Source organism: Haliotis rubra, unplaced genomic scaffold (genome assembly GCF_003918875.1).
Source record: "Haliotis rubra isolate DU_JTF1 unplaced genomic scaffold, ASM391887v1 Scf336, whole genome shotgun sequence".
Lineage (NCBI taxonomy): Eukaryota > Metazoa > Mollusca > Gastropoda > Lepetellida > Haliotidae > Haliotis > Haliotis rubra.
This window is the reverse complement of record NW_025767009.1, coordinates 822,937-839,057: the sequence shown is the minus strand read 5'-3', so window position 1 is coordinate 839,057 and position 16,121 is coordinate 822,937. Positions and strand designations below refer to the sequence as shown.

General features: G+C 40.6%; 1 protein-coding gene across 1 annotated transcript in view; it reads left to right on the top strand.

Annotated features, from left to right (window-relative positions):
* Positions 1-15,052, top strand: part of LOC124284406 (la-related protein 1B-like) — a 49,597-nt gene extending 34,545 nt beyond the window's left edge. Inside the window, 17 exon segments of the mRNA XM_046720494.1 lie at positions 1,080-1,229; positions 2,250-2,376; positions 2,804-2,948; positions 3,547-3,712; positions 4,079-4,263; positions 4,724-4,819; positions 4,821-4,840; positions 5,563-5,770; positions 6,312-6,447; positions 7,497-7,678; positions 8,035-8,159; positions 10,334-10,476; positions 11,154-11,278; positions 11,280-11,320; positions 11,772-11,881; positions 12,602-12,726; positions 13,141-15,052. Coding sequence (XP_046576450.1) covers positions 1,080-1,229; positions 2,250-2,376; positions 2,804-2,948; positions 3,547-3,712; positions 4,079-4,263; positions 4,724-4,819; positions 4,821-4,840; positions 5,563-5,770; positions 6,312-6,447; positions 7,497-7,678; positions 8,035-8,159; positions 10,334-10,476; positions 11,154-11,278; positions 11,280-11,320; positions 11,772-11,881; positions 12,602-12,726; positions 13,141-13,311 — 2,255 coding nt within the window. The 3' untranslated portion in view covers positions 13,312-15,052.
* The last annotated feature ends 1,069 nt before the right edge of the window (positions 15,053-16,121 follow it).

The window sequence follows — 16,121 nt, the reverse complement described above, 5'->3', positions numbered from 1 at the left end:
ATTACGTGCTTTCACATGTAGTACGTTGTCATCTTTTCTTATAAATTGTGTAACTACCAAAGCGTATCCGCTCTTATTGGGGAACTTTGAATTGGAATAGTTTGGTTAACGATGAACAAAAACTAACGAAAATATAGCGTCCGTATCCACAACAAATACTCTCCATGTGATCTGAGTTACATTGACCTAGTTTTAAGAATAACGGAGTTATGCCCCCTTATCATATTACGCGTATATCCTCTCTGTTGTCGTTTGACGTCGTGGAAGAAAATCCATTTTTGACATTTATTGCGAGTGATTTTTAATGTTGAGCGCATAATGTTATGCATAAGCACATAAATCCAATTCATATACACTTATGTCGTTCAGATATCAGGCTGTATTTTCTTCGCTCACACTTTCCGTTAAGATGCCAAAATAAAAAATTAGTAGCACAGTGCTTTTTATCGGTCTTGGCGATAAAAGCGGAGAAATTTTACTGTTTTTAACGGATAACAAAATTTGGACAACATTTAGCAAGGTCTATTTCTCAAACCGCCAAGGTAGTTGCTCTTATATTTATACCAACGGATTGGAAATTTAATATTCTACATTTCTGTGTAATTTTATAGCCGTACGTAGATCCAGGACCACGCGAGCGCAATTCACGCACAACGTTCACTTTTCAAAGCGTATGAAAATGTGCGCCTGAAAAAAAACTCGGCAGCCAGGGGTTAAAGGCAACTTGTTTTAACCCCTGTTAATTGCTTGTTTACTCTAGGCCCTGTACTTTTCTAATGGTGAATAGATGCTTCATAGATACTGGTTGTGCATGATTTGTCATTGACAAACTGCAGTGTCAACAAAAGAACAACAAAAATCCCATGACATCACTATTGAAAGTTGAATGTGAATAGTTTTCCATATAATGGCATCAGTTTAACAATGATGCAATGAATACTCTAAGCTTGTAAAGTGTTATATGGAAAGCTATGGCTACAAGTGATGAGATATTTCATCGATTGTCTTTTAGGAATGATTTTACTTATGTAACTGTTTGAATGTCACTGATTTCATCCCAACTTCGGTTGTCTGTGCAGAGTCCAAGAACTGGAGAGACGACATCGCCAATGCTGCAGCAGAGGGAAGAAGCCCCTTCTCCAGTTACTCCCGTGGAGGACGGAGGGGACGTGGTCGAGGAGGCACTGGGGGCAGGGGACGCGGACGTGGTAGAGGAACTGCAAGCGAGGGTGATTCTTTTCATCTTGTTTTAGTTATAAAAGAAGTGTGTGATCACATTTTCCAATCTATCAGATATATATATTTGATTGGTGGTTTTTTTCAAGAGCACACAAGATTTACATGTTGATGTGGTTTTGCAGTGTGTCATCTCTATGAAAATGTCTCATAATACATTAAAAATGTGGATCATTGCTTGTGATACACCCAATATGCTTACCTTTCCCACAGTTATTCAAGGGCTTCCAACATAATATATATGATTCCTTGATGCAATTAAGAATACAAATAAAAATATCACTGGTAATAAAGTTCAGGAACCCCCAATTTTTTCCCCAGTGACCTCTAATGTCAATCTCGCATGACATTCATTGTAAAGTATACAGACACATTGAGTTCAAAATGCACTCAGCCCTTTTGAAGATAAGGAAAACCTCTTCACACTTGAATGCAGTACCACGTATTATACAACACAACATACAAGGTATAGTAAGGGGAGATAATTGTGTTGTAAGAGGAGATAACTCAGCAGCCATACAAAGTCCAGAACACTAGAAATAACTCATGTCAGTTGTAGTGGTGTTCCGATTAATTGAAACAATCGAAGATCGGTCGGAGTGACCAAACGACCAAGCAACCGATCACATTTTCTCATAATCGAACACGAACAATTTTGGAACTACTGTTATAGTGTTTGAAATACTTGACGATGGAACATATCTTAGAAGTTGTCAGGGCCGGAAAACGTGTTTAATTTTCAGAAAACTAACTTCACTTAATGAAAAGTCATGACTGAATATTTCTTGAAGACTCCAGGAAGTTTATGTACAGGAAATTTCGTCATCACTTTAAAGTAGCAAGTTGCATCATGTTCTACATATCTGCAATAACAACCTGGATAGGAAAATCTGAAAAATGACGCTAACCAATTTTTTCGATGATTGTTCGTTGGTAATAAACCAATCATCAATTGTGAGAGTTCAACCAATTCCCAGCACTATTCAGTTGCAATGGGTGTGTATCTGTTGCAGATACAGATTTCCAGTATGATGAATCGTATTTTGTGGATGGAAACTTCACCCCCTATGCAGGGACGGTGTACTTTGGCGCCCCAATGGTTGATGATGCGGTGCTGAAAGACTATGTAAAGAAACAGATGTAAGGAAGAATCACTTCATAGTTTATGTATTGTGCGATCCTATTGTTTTGAATGGTGATTTGTTGCCCTCTTGAAACTTACTTGCAGGGTTTACAATTTGGCTCTTTTTTAAAGGAATTTAGTTGCTAATTTCAAGTCTTTAACTGGACAAGTATGTGGGTATGTTTATGAACCCTAAACATGTTTAGCTGTAACACAGTGAGGTGGTATCATGTGAGTTGTAAGCAAAGACATACAAAATCTTTAATGTTGTATTTTGCCTGTCAAATATTAGTGTAGATTACTAAGATTACAGTGTTGACTCGTCATAATAATCATCATAGCTCTCAAAGTATTAGCCAAATAAAACTGGGCATGTGATCTGAAAAACACGTAATGCTTGGTGAGTTGTCTCCCTCTATATCTACTGACCTGTTCTACTTTCAGTGAGTACTATTTTAGCGAGGAGAACCTGCAGCGTGACTTCTTCCTGCGTCGCCGGATGGATGTGGGAGGCTGGATCCCCATCAGCCTCATCGCCAGCTTCCACAGAGTGCAGAACCTCACACAAGATGTCAACCTCATCATACAGGTACAGAGCCAAGCTACAGCTCCTTTCCACACACAGACCAGTGAAGATCTGGATTGTAATTGATCTTCAGCAACCCATGCTTGTCATAAGAGGCGACTAACGGGGTCGCTGACTTGGTTGACACATGTCATCGTATCTCAGTTGCGTAAAACGATACTCATGCTGTTGATCACTGGATTGTCTGGTCCAGACTCGGATTATTTACAAACCGCCGCTACATAGATGGAATATTGTTGAGTGCGGCGTAAAACTTAACTCACTCACCCTGTAAGATGAGGGTGAGTCTGTATTGAAATATGGGAGTTACAGCCTTTGTAGTGGTCAGATCACTTTGTGCAAGTGGGCTCCACTGGTTCGGAATTGCATCAATCCTGTCAAATTGGAGGTCCATGTTTGCAAGAGCTGACTAAGTGAAAATTGATTGGTCTCTGTGGCTTGAATACTCTATGCTGGCTGCCATTATAAAGCTGGGATAATGTTATTCATTCACTGATATTGTTCTTGTTAATGAATATGAAATGAATGTGCAACCAAAGTATAATGTGATCTGAGAATTTGCAGACTTTATACCTTTTATGTGAATTTTTCTTTTCCCCAGTCATTGAAAGACAGCGATACAGTTGAACTCTCTGAGGATTTACTCAGGATACGAGGCTTGAACGACCCTGAGAAATGGCCAATTGAAGGACCTGCTCTCATCACTACTTCCAACCTACATGCTGATGTACCGGAATTCGTGCCTGGTCAACCTTTCAAATTACCAGGTTGGTTCTTCCAGCTGCTTACTCTGTCCCACTCCAACTAACAGCTGTGTGTGACTTAGATTACCTTTTGGAGAATATCAGACAAGGCTGTTATTATTTCCAGTGATAACTTTGTTTTCTTTTGATCCAGTGTGTGTAACTTAGAGTGAATCATCTATCAAATTTTGAGAAAACAAATCTTGAGATATTTTTCTGGTGGCAGTGATATTCAGTCAATACGCTTGTCTGTTCATTGCAAATTTCCCATTGTGAAGGGATTGCTTGTTTTGTAAACCACTGAAGAACATTGGCTTTTCTCAGTTATAGGATTTTTTATTAAAATGCAGTTATAGAGAATATGTTTTGATATGGGAATGGCTGTTCCAGATTCGGTCACCTACCCTCCTCCAAGCTCCCGTGATGATGAGGAGTCCCTGGATGACCTGATGAAGGACTGGAAGGACAGTCTCAAGTCAACATCGGCCTCGCACTTGTCCTCCTCCGCCCCCGAGCTTCAGGGGGAGTGGCGAGAAGTCCGGCGGAGGGAACGCAGGGAGAAGCAGAAACTTAAGGCAGGTTCCTCCAGTGTACACCATTCTCCAAGTGTCAACATAGTGGACCTTTGTTCATGTTGGCAGAGTGATCTACCTTCAGTTGTTGGCGATCTATAGCCTGATTTTATATTGTGTTTTGAAATGATGTAACTTATTATTTTAAATAAGTATACATATGTTTATTCTTAGTACATAACTTTTTGTCGTCACAATATGGCTGAAATATTGCCGATGTGATGTTAAATATTAACTCACTCACTCATGTTGGCCATCGTGATACAGCTCATCTGTAATTCTTGGTCACAGTGCCATCTGTCATGCTGATGTGATATTGCTCTCATTTTAGACCACATTCTACTCCCAGGGTTTAGATATTGCTTAAACCTAAAAGTTCGTCCAAAACTCAGCCACCACTCAGGAATGATCCAGTATCAAATCATCTGTGTCTGTCATTCATCTCTCACTGTATTGTTTTCAGGATGAGCAGTCTGGGTTTGCAGAGACTAAGGCCCCAGAGCAGGAGGAACTGGACTTCATGTTTGATGAGGAGATTGAACAGCTTGAAGTGGGCAGAAAAAAATAACTTCACTGACTGGTAGGTACTCCAGGCTTAATCCCACAGTGATCAGCATGGGTTAGCTAGTGCTTTGTACTCTGAAACAGCAGGCAGGGCATTTAATCCTGGTCCTCCATTGTCCAAGTAGGCTCTAGGAGGTAGAATAACAGTATTTCAATGCTTCATGACAACCTGTAAACCTGTTGTTTTTTACTTCAGAAAACATTTAGAATAAAGTATCAAGTTTCTGAACAAAACGTTAGTGTTGAGACAAAGAGATCAGATCTGTATGAACTAGTATTTCCAATAATGTCCATCCAGGTTAGAATGGATCTTCAGTAACCCATGCTTGTTGTAAGAGGCAATTAACAGGATCGGGTGGTCAGGCTTGCTGACTTAGTTGACACATGTCATAGTATCCCCATTGGATAGATTAATGCTCATGCTGTTGATCACTGGATTGTCTGATCTAGACTCAATTATTTACTGACCGCTGCCATATACATGGAATATTGCTGAGTGCAGCATAAAACTAAACTCACTCACTCACTCACTCACTCACTCACTCACTCACTCACTCACTCACTCACTCACTCACTCACTCACTCACTCACTCACTCACTCTCTAACAATGTTCAGCTATTTTTTCACCCAGTCTGAGTTTGGAGGATGAGCAAGAAGCGTTTCCTTACATGAAGCCTGGGAAGTTGCGACACTGAGTTTCTCAAAACCTTTATGAAGATCTCTCATTCTCTTTTCAGGTCTGACGACTCAGATGATGAGTTGGCTGATAGTGATATCAACAAAATTCTTATTGTAACTCAGACTCCCCCAGCCTACCGGAAACACCCGGGTGGCGATCGCACGGGGGATCACATTCCTCGTGCCAAGATGTCGTCAGAGTTGATTAAAGTCATCAATGATGGCCTGTATTACTATGAGCAGGATCTGTGGGAAGAGAGTGATCAGGTAAATTCTGAATTGTCGTGTTGTCCTGCTGTTAAGTTGCTTGTGTTTCTTGGTAATGCAGTAGAATACGGTTTACGGCTGATTCAGCTAAATCCTTTAACTACGGAAAAAGGTGTTAGCTCAATCAGTCCCAAGGTGGAGTTGGTTGGTTCCGCACTGTGTGATGACACAAGACACTGGTGGTGATGTGTCTACATCACTTATATATTAAAAACATAACACCAGGTAGAGAGGATACCTCTTTATTCCGATCAATAGGTAGGTTGTACACGTGTAAACAAAATATTGCTGAATGCAGTGTTAACTACAAACAAATGTATCTTTTGGGACATAGGTTAGATTAGGTCCAAGGCACAGCTTGCTTGTAAGGGCGACAAAACAACATCTTGTGATACATTACATATCCAGTAATGTGAGATATTGATCATTGTTGACATAGGTTTTTCTGACCAAGATCTACAGGTGTCCCAAATATGTTTGGAATACTGCTGAAATGAACACAAAGGTTTGTCATGTTATTACTGTTATTTCTCTTACCTAGTTCGATGCAATTGATCTCCGGGACTTCAAGACGGTGAACCTGATCAGCAAGGAAGAGTTTGACAACCTGACACCAACATCAGCTGTTCTGCTACAGGAGGTCCCTCCTCCACCCCCTCCACCAGTGACATCTACAGGTAGGCTGTCAGGGTGCAACAGCTTCATTCCTCTCACAATCCTCATGAGGATTGGCGAACGCAATGTCTCCAGCACCAGGGCCCAGATTTTCGAAGCTCTCTTAACGCTAAGATAGTCGTAAGTGCCATACATTAACATTAACTTACAACTATCTTAGCCGAAAGAGAGCTTCGAAAATGTAGGCCCTGGGCTTCTTAGCTCCAGTCCTGATTACCTACAGACAGCTTCGTGTAGCTGATGACTTGTGTCATTGATGTTGATGATGTGGCACGTGTCAATATCCCCCCCAACGTGTTTTATGGGGGGTATTAAAATGGACCCTGTCTGTCCGTGCACATTCGTCTTTTCTGGAGCAAAACTTCAGAACCGTTCACTATTTCTTCACCAAACCTGGCACATAGATAAATCTGGTGGTGTACTGGTGCCTTTTGGTACACCACCAGATTTATCTATGTTTCCGTTTCCATGGCATCAAATTTGACTTCTACTGAAATTGGTGGTAGTGTTCTTTTCTGGAGCAGAACTTATAAACCGTTCGCTATTTCTGCAGCAAACGTGGCACATAGATAGGTCTGGTGCTGTACTGGTGCCTTTTGGCATTTTTGGAATTCTGAATAAAATATTTTTTGCGTTTCCATGGCAACAAGTTTGTATTTGGTGGTAGAACTTAAAAACCTTTCAATACTCTCCTTCCACTTTGCTATATACATGCCAAAACATTTGACATAATCATAGTAGACATATCTATGAAGAGTATTTTGCCATTTTAGGGGATATTGATGGCTTTGTCTTCTTGTTGACCTTGATGTGGTACGTGTCATTGACCTTGATGTGGCACGTGTCATTGACCTTAAAGTGGTAATGTCATTGACCTTGATGTGTCACGTGTCATTGACCTTGGTGTGGCACAAGTCTTTGCTCACAATATCAATGAGTGATTTATCTGATCCACATTCAGTTAGTTGCAGATTGCATGTTGTTGTGATGTAACATTGCAGACTCTAGCATGAAGCTAAAACCATCAAACGTTCCCTGTCTGTTTTCCCAGAACCAAAGAAAGTGCCGTCCCCCCAGACTGTGCAGCAGGATGTGGCACGGTCACTTCCTGCTTACGTGCCCGACACGCCAGGCAGACCGACACCTCGGACACCACACGCACGCAAAGATTCCAGCAAAGCTCCACGGTTCTACCCAGTAGTGAAGGATTCTTCAAGACCTCCAGATCCACAGGTAAATAATGGTCCAAGTGAAACATCCTGAGTGTTGAGAGTGTTGGTGGAAGGCAGACGGACACCAGTTTCTCATTGTCTTGTGAAAGGACATTTCAAGCATTAAACTAAGGTGTGCGATTGTAACAAAATAGAAAACAATTGATGGCTATGTTTTCATCTTAAACACTTTGTCATTGGTTTTGCCGTTTCAACTTTCTGATATGTATTTAAAATTCCAAGCAGAATGTGGAGTTCAAACTAAATAAGTTATGCCATGAATCTGCAACTTTCCGTCGATGTATGGAAGTCATGGACTTGCTGTTGTGTGGCATGGTTTGTCATCTGTCTATTGTCATGGTCTTCTCATTGGTTCAGACTCCCAGGAAGAAGAAGACGAGGCACAGCAGCAACCCCCCGGTGGAGGGTCACGTGGGCTGGGTGATGGACTCCAAGGAGCACAAAGCACGGTCAAGAAACAACTCCACCTCCATGAGCATGAGGTGAGTCTCATGGCTTTCACAACAACCTCACCAACTAAACCACTGTAATGAATATTGAGGGTCAAGACAGAAATTCTTTAAGTCCAGAAAGCAGGCACTGCTCACTCCTCCTGCATGGTATATCCCATTGTATTCAATCTGTACTGACCTGCAATGAAAACGCATGACTGATTTTGATGTGGGAAAAAAGTGACAAAAAACGTTTAGATCCAAATCATTTTCAGTTTATGACATGGGTAATAAGCAATGATTATGGTTTTGAAAAAGTTGGATATCAGCAAATGCGAGTGGTACAGATAAGGTCAAACAAGGTCACTCCGTTAAACACTGTCAGTATCTTGTGTGTCCTCCATTCGCCCTTACGCAGGCATTGAGACGATGGGGCAATGAGTCACAGAGGCGAGCAATGAAGGCCATGGGAATGTTCCTCCATTCTTGCTGCAAGGCCAGTGTGAGATCTGCGACGTTGGCTGATGGTGGCTGACGTCGATAAACACGTCTCCCCAGTTCATCCCACAAATGCTCAATAGGGTTGAGATCTGGTGATGCTCGCCAGTCCATCACATTAATTCCTGCTTGCTGAATGAATGCTTGTGTCACCCCATAATGTTCCCCACGACGTCTGTAAACATGCTGTCTTTCATCCACAAATGACACACAATACCGTGACTCGTCTGAAAAGACAAACCTACAGAAGAAAAGTGGTTGTTGCGCATACTGCTGTGCGAATTGACGTCGGGCTTGGCGGTGACGGGGCTGAAGCACAGGCCACGGTATGTACGTCGACAGTTCAGTCCAGCCTGTCTCAGGCGTCGAATGACTGTCTATGGGTGGATCATTCTTCCATGGCTACCAGTCATTGCTGCTGCTGTTGCTGTAGTCGCATCTGTCGATCTTGTCGGACCGTCATAACCGGAAGTCATCCTGGTCGACAGCGGTCAGCAACACTCCCTGTCATCTGGTGACGACTGACAAGATGGCTAATGGTGGACTGGTTGACATTAAGACTAGCAACAACATTAAGTGAAATACCGTCTTCAAGGAATCCCAGAGCGTGTGCATGTTGCTGCAGATTCAGTCGCGGCATGTTTAAGACTTGGCTACTGAGCTCTCTATACACGTGCATTATATGGAAAAGACCTCACGAAGTGCACATGCATTTTCATTGTCAGGATTGCCTTGCTGTGTTTCAACGAATGATAAAAAATGCGTTTTCACGACTGTTTCTGTTTTCGGAAGCATGAAGTGGATTTGAACTCGAACTGTTCCTAATCAAGTCTTGAACATTCATTTCAACTATTCAGTGCATCATTAGTACTTCTCACTTATGTTTCAACAAATAATCTGAAAAAAACCCCTATGTGTTTTCATTGTTATTCGTACCAATTTTAAAGTGAAAGCTGTGGTGGTAATTGGGTATTCATCAAATGACAAAATGTGATAAACTGGAAAGTGTCTGTAAGATTTATAAGGCCAAATACGTGTTTAGACAATATCTCTCAATGTAAATTCACCCACAGTAATTTTAGGCTTAATGGTAGCCTTGGTTCTTAGGCACTGCTGCATCACAAAATCTTTTTTTTTTTGTAATTTCCATTTTGAAATTTTTGTTTTCTTCATGGATATTAATTCACATTTATGCATCCTACATTTGTTGTTTACAACCAGTTATGTATGGGTTACAATTAGCAACTGACCAGTGAAGATCCGGGTTAGAATTGATCTTCAGTAACCCATACTTGTCGTAAGAGGCGACTAACGGGATCAGGTGGCCTGGCTCGCTGACTTGATTGACACATACCATCATATCCCAATGGCTAAGATTGATGCTCACGCTGTTGATCACTGGATTGTCTGGTCCAGACTCGATACAGACTGACGCCTTATAGCTGAAATGTTGCTGAGTGTGGCTCAGTCACTCACTCACTCACTCACTCACAATTTGCAACTTGAGAGAAGGCTGCTCCACAAAATGATCAGGGTCCAAATCCACAAAGCGTTAGTATTGTTACAGTATAGAGTTAGCGTCGTAACTCTATACTTTATCATCGGCTTACAAGCGGCATAGTGTTACGAAGTTCGGGGCCCGAGGTTCACCAAGCAACTTCAGTAGGTTGTTGAAACTGATGAGGTTGGAAGTGGAGCACTGTGTAAGTGTGATGTGATTGTTTCAGCCCGTCGGACAGCCAGTTGTCTGTCAGCTACGGCAGCACTCCTCTCACATTCCCTCAGTTTGAGCATCCATCACATCAGCTGCTGAAGGAGAACGGATTCGTCTGGACTGTCTACCACAAGTATCACGCCAAATGTCTCAAAGGTGAGCAATGATTGGGTACTGGCTGAACTCACTATGAATATCAATGTTTTTTGATGTCTTAAGTATGTACCTCAGGGATTAGGCGGCAGAATCGTGTGGCCTGGGTGCCATTGTACTAAACAACCAGACTGCTACAGTTGCCGTAAATATGACCACCTTAGTGCTTAAGGTCACCCTTGTGCAATGGCATCCTGGTCATCTCTGGTAGCATATTGAGTTGTGCACCAACTTAACGTGGAAGTAAAAGCAGTAGTTTTAATGCCTAATGTAACTGAAACACCGTGAATTCACTCATAATGAAGGAATTCCAGTGGGATAAGAGCAGATGTTAAAAGAATCATATTCTAGGTTCTTGTTGGAGATAAATCAACTATATCTTACCGCTAATTGTGAGTGTGCTTCATTTATCACACTTTTTGGATAAATGTATTGTCTTGTTAGCTGTAGACCACACAGAGAATGTATCTTTGTGAAAATAATCTTTAAATAGTTTTGTATATCCCATGGCTGGTGTTTTCCAGACTCGATTTACATTGTGAATTTTGTCAAGAAACAACACACAAACTATTTATTGTAGTAAGTTCTAGTAAAGGAAAACTATTCTGCTTAAAGGAACATTCCTTATTTGAAATTAATCAATATGAATTTGATCTGATAATGTGTTGTATTGTTACCAGAACGGAAGAGGCTTGGAATCGGACAGTCTCAGGAGATGAACACACTGTTCAGGTTTTGGTCCTTCTTCTTACGTCAGCATTACAACAAAAAGATGTACCAGGAGTTCCGCTTCAGTACATTTAAACTTTCGCAACCTGGCTGTGGAGGATTCCAAGGATGGATACAGGTAACTTTACTGGAATTGTGCTGTCACTTCAGTACATTTAAACTGCCTGACAGATTTATTCTTTGTTCATGATTTGTGTCTCCTAGAAGAGGATTGTCATTCACTGCCATGGTATTGCCGAAAACTATCCACTCTGATTGGGACCAACTGAAAGAAAAAGAATTTCAATTCCTGTAGTATGAGAATGCCTATATACTAGACATGTACTTGACTTGACAGTGTATCAGGAGATAGGGTAGCCTAGTGGTTACAGCAGTCGCTTGTCACGTCGAAGATTTGGGTTCATTTCCCCACATGGGTACAATGTGTGAAGCCCATTTCTGGTGTCCCCTGCCGTGATATTGCTTGAATGTTGCTAAAAGCGGTGTAAAGCTAAACTCACTCACTCTTTCAACAGTGCATCAACAGTTCTAGCTCCACTAGTAACTCATTAACTGTGTTCCGCTTTCAGGTACGGCTTAGAGTGTCTGTTCCGCTACTACAGCTACGGACTGGAACGCCGTTTCCGGCTAGATGTGTTCAAGGACTTCATGGAGGACACAACAAGAGACTGCGAAAGTGGTGAGAATGTCAACTTACCTTTTGCCCATTCTTGGGACCATGGGTCCTTGTCCACCCTCTGTCTTAAAAACTGCATTAAACCATCAAGACTTCACTTTCAGTTCAGTTTGATGGTGCCTGATACGATACAGTGACTTTGTGCCATGTAATGTTCATAGTTGCATAGACATTTTTATCCCCCCGGCATGTAATGCGGGGGGATATAGTCGATGCCTCGTCCGACCGTCTGTCCGTCAGTCCGTAATCATTTTGTTTCCCAAAAGGGAGGGGTGGGTTTCGTTTCGGGAGCACAACTGGAAAACTTCTTAATATCTTTCAGCAAAACTTGGCAGATATGTGAGGCAGATGCCAAAGTGGTGCCTTTTCCTATTTGGCAGATTTTTGGCATATTTATTTTTCCCGGTTTCCATGGAAACGATTAGGACTTAGTCCCAAAAGGGAGGGGTGTGCTTCATTTCTGGTGCACAACTCGAAAAGCATTCAGTATCTTTCAACAGAACTTGGCAGATATATTAGGCAAATTTTGAAATGGTACCTTTTGCTATTTACAGATTTTTGGCATTTATATTTCTCATGATTTCCATGGAAACGATTTGGACTTACTTTTTAAACTAACTGTCAGATAATTTGTTCTTTCAAATATGTGGGGGCCGTGTGGATATGTCATCTTCTGATGACTCTTGTTTTAATATATCAGTTTAATGTTTTGCCATCTACCAGGTCAGCTATATGGACTGGAGAAGTTCTGGGCGTTCCTGAAGTATTCTCGGCGGTCAGTAGAAGTTGACCCAATGCTGAAAGAAAAACTTTCCAAATTCAAGCGACTAGAGGATTTCCGAGTTGATGTGAGTGTAATTTTGATGCCAAATTTATTGTGAATCTTGAAATTATGTGAAGCCTATTTCTGGTGATATTGCAAATATTACTTCCATTGGGATTCCAGGTATGAATAGGTCCCCAGTAAGCTACACCTCTGCCGTTGGAATACCTAGAACTGTGACAGAACACCAGTGTTAATCTCAGGTCACAGAATAGTTTATTTTGGGGGAGAACAGAACACCATCACAAAGATGAAAAAAACAAACACATGCGTTTTAGTTGACCAAAATTAGCACCAGCGAAATATTTTATTCCCAGGTATTGTTCCTCAAGCACTTCGTTTCCTGGACTAGATTAGATCATTTATTCAATTTGTCAAGTAACAAAATAGGTTTGCCACCTGATACAATAGCTCCATCATAATGTCTGTCCTTTGTTAGTTCGAGGATCAATCCAGTGGACCAACACCTTCAAAACAGACATCCCAAGACACCCAATTGAAAACAGCCACTCAGAAGTCTGGTCAAGCCAGCCAATCAAAATCCACAACAGAGAAAACTGACAAGCCTGCATCAGGATCAGAAGGTGCCGCCGCTGCTGCCTCCAAGTGAAACAGTGTACATAGACTGATGGGACAAAGGGGGCTTGTATATAGCATGGGATACTGTCTGACATCACACAACCAATGCGCTCTGGGCAAGCCGGAAACCATTCTCTGTACCGTACATCACTCAAGTTTATGTTTAAGAGATAATTTAATGGCTTTCTATTTCAAATTGTTAGTATTGACAAGATATCATGTAAAAAAACGTAATATTTTTAGAGTTTCCATAAATTTGTCTTGGCTGCATAATGTTATTTGTAAAACTGACACCAGGTATAATATTGTGTTAACTTCAGCTATGCAGGAATTTCTCTTTGCTTGTTTGAAGGTTAGAATCAAGGTGAAATATTTGCTGAAGTGTTTTCAGGCTTGTCCAGTTCAGTTCAGACATGACGTTTCCTCCTGTGTACGTTTAAAATTTGCCAAGTTTTTTGGTTGCTTTTACTATTTGATGAAGGTCAATGTTAATGGACACCCCGAGTTATTCTGGAAGGGAGATAACTCTAGAATACTTGTGGATTTGAATGTAGCCATAATTATAGTGGTGCAGTGTAAGTTCTTTATACTGCTGTGATATGGTTTCTTTGCCGAGTTTCTAATATGTAAAATATTGATTGTTGACAGCATGTTGTTGTCATCTTACAATGCTTGTGAATATTTATAACAGTCCACTGTATTGTTATGCGAAAGGGAGATAATCATTATGAAGGATATTCAGATGAAAAAACGTTTCATTTTCAATTCCACTTTAGCTTTATGATTTGGACATTTGTAACAGGTTTGCATTGACAGCCAAGACGTCATTTTAGCATGATGATGTACTCTTGTTTTAGAGTAGTTTAATGATTATTTTCATTTTCATTTCTTCATTTAGTTGAACAAGACATTTATTCATTTTTCACCTTAGTGAAGTGCTTTGATTTTCATGAATATGGTACAAAGGAATACTTAATCTTATCAAAAAAATATTTTCTTTGAATGCAGCTATGCTTAACAAATCATATTTCATAGCTAACAAGGACGCTTGGTTTTTATTTTGATGTTAAGATGTCAGGTTTTATTTTCTCAGTGAAGTATTTACATATTCATAAATGGTAAACATGCTGTAGTACTATTTTCAAGGTCTCCTGTCAAAGTTTATTTTCAGTGCTTGGGAGAAAAGACAAAGGACTCCATGAAAAAATGGACGAGTTGCAATATCTTTTTTTCTGTTTCAAAGGTGTTTCCAAACGCTGTAGTGAGTTATGTTTTTCAGGTTGTATTATTTATGGAAAATGATCCTTTATGCTAAAACTAAAGGTGATGTGCATATTTGAATGACTGTACGTGTGTCTCAGCTTGAGTTGTGGTGCATTGCTTTGTTCATGTTTTCAGTGTTTTATTTTCAGGGAAAGTCTGCCTCTGTTTACATAATGCATTCGCTATCATTCATGCGTTAACCAATCTTTGTTGCTATGTGTGTTTGTGTCTGTGGAACGAGTTAGGATCTAGTTTAATGATCCTTACTTGTTTGATATTTCTTGCGGAGGGTCTATTTCGAAATTTTCATTTGATAAGGAAAAGGTTTTCAATGGCAGTTGGAATGTATACTGATGGGCAGTCGTAAGAGGACATTGCAGAAAAACTATTGGCACCACAACACAGTCTCTCGTCTTTATCTGGCGTGTCCTATAGTGCTAAAAGGGACGTCACGTCAGGTTGGTGACTCCCTTTAGGTCTACACCTGCATAAAGAATGTCACAGCAAAACCATGCCTCCCTTGAAGTTCAGTTGTAATATTTTGACATAACATGCTAGGCAGAGTTTTGTCCCCTGGATACACCAGAAACCGATGGTGGGCTCAAATTCAAATTTGCTTAATTATGTCTAAAGGTTTACGAGAACCATGCTTGTGGGTTGCAACAAAGTTGTAAGAGACCTTCACACCCTTTTTTAGTTGACACATACTGATTTTAAGTGGAATTCTGTTAGAAGCAGTATTAAACCTTTGTTCTGAATACTATTTCTGCCCATCAGTATCTTAGAGTCCCATGTCTTGCTTATGCGGAAGTTATATTTTAATGTCAACACCTTTTTCCCCACCCCCCACAAACAGTGCTATTCTGTTGATAATCTGGAATTGGTTTGACCCCCCACACACACACACACAATATCACAAGAAATATGCCTTCAACTGTCAACTGATTCATTCCTCATGTCTGTTTATCTTCAAGGGCATTTAGCATTTGTCAATGACATTGGGGTTGTCTTCATGAGATTGACTGAGGTAGAAATATCATGGGACCACCACAGATTCAGGACTTGAAATGGCCTCGCCTACATGTGATATACTGTTGTGAACATGGTAAATTTCAAAGAGAACACGAAGTTCCAATAATCAACACAACTTAATCGTTTGTCTGAAAATTATTATTTGTGCATCCCCTGATACAAAGTGTTACCAGTCTGAAGACAAGAACTTATGCAACAACTTTTGTCACCATATTTTGCTGTTATCCCCTCGGACACAACAGAAGCTCAGAATGTGCACAATGTTACTGATGCCAACCATATGCACTTTTCTGTAGAGCAAAACTTGAAAGACTGAAGTAATTTACTGCTGACCAAACTCTTTACAAACCATCAAAACCAATTTTATGTTGCATTTTTATAGTGTTTGAGCATAGGTGACCCTGTCTGATATATTAGTGCTTTCTGTCCTGCTGTACATAAAATGTTCGATATTTGAAACCTGTATTGCACCATATTGACCTGTGTGACCTTATACATATAGCTGAATTACTGTACAAAACCTAGCTGTGTGAATGTCCGATAACC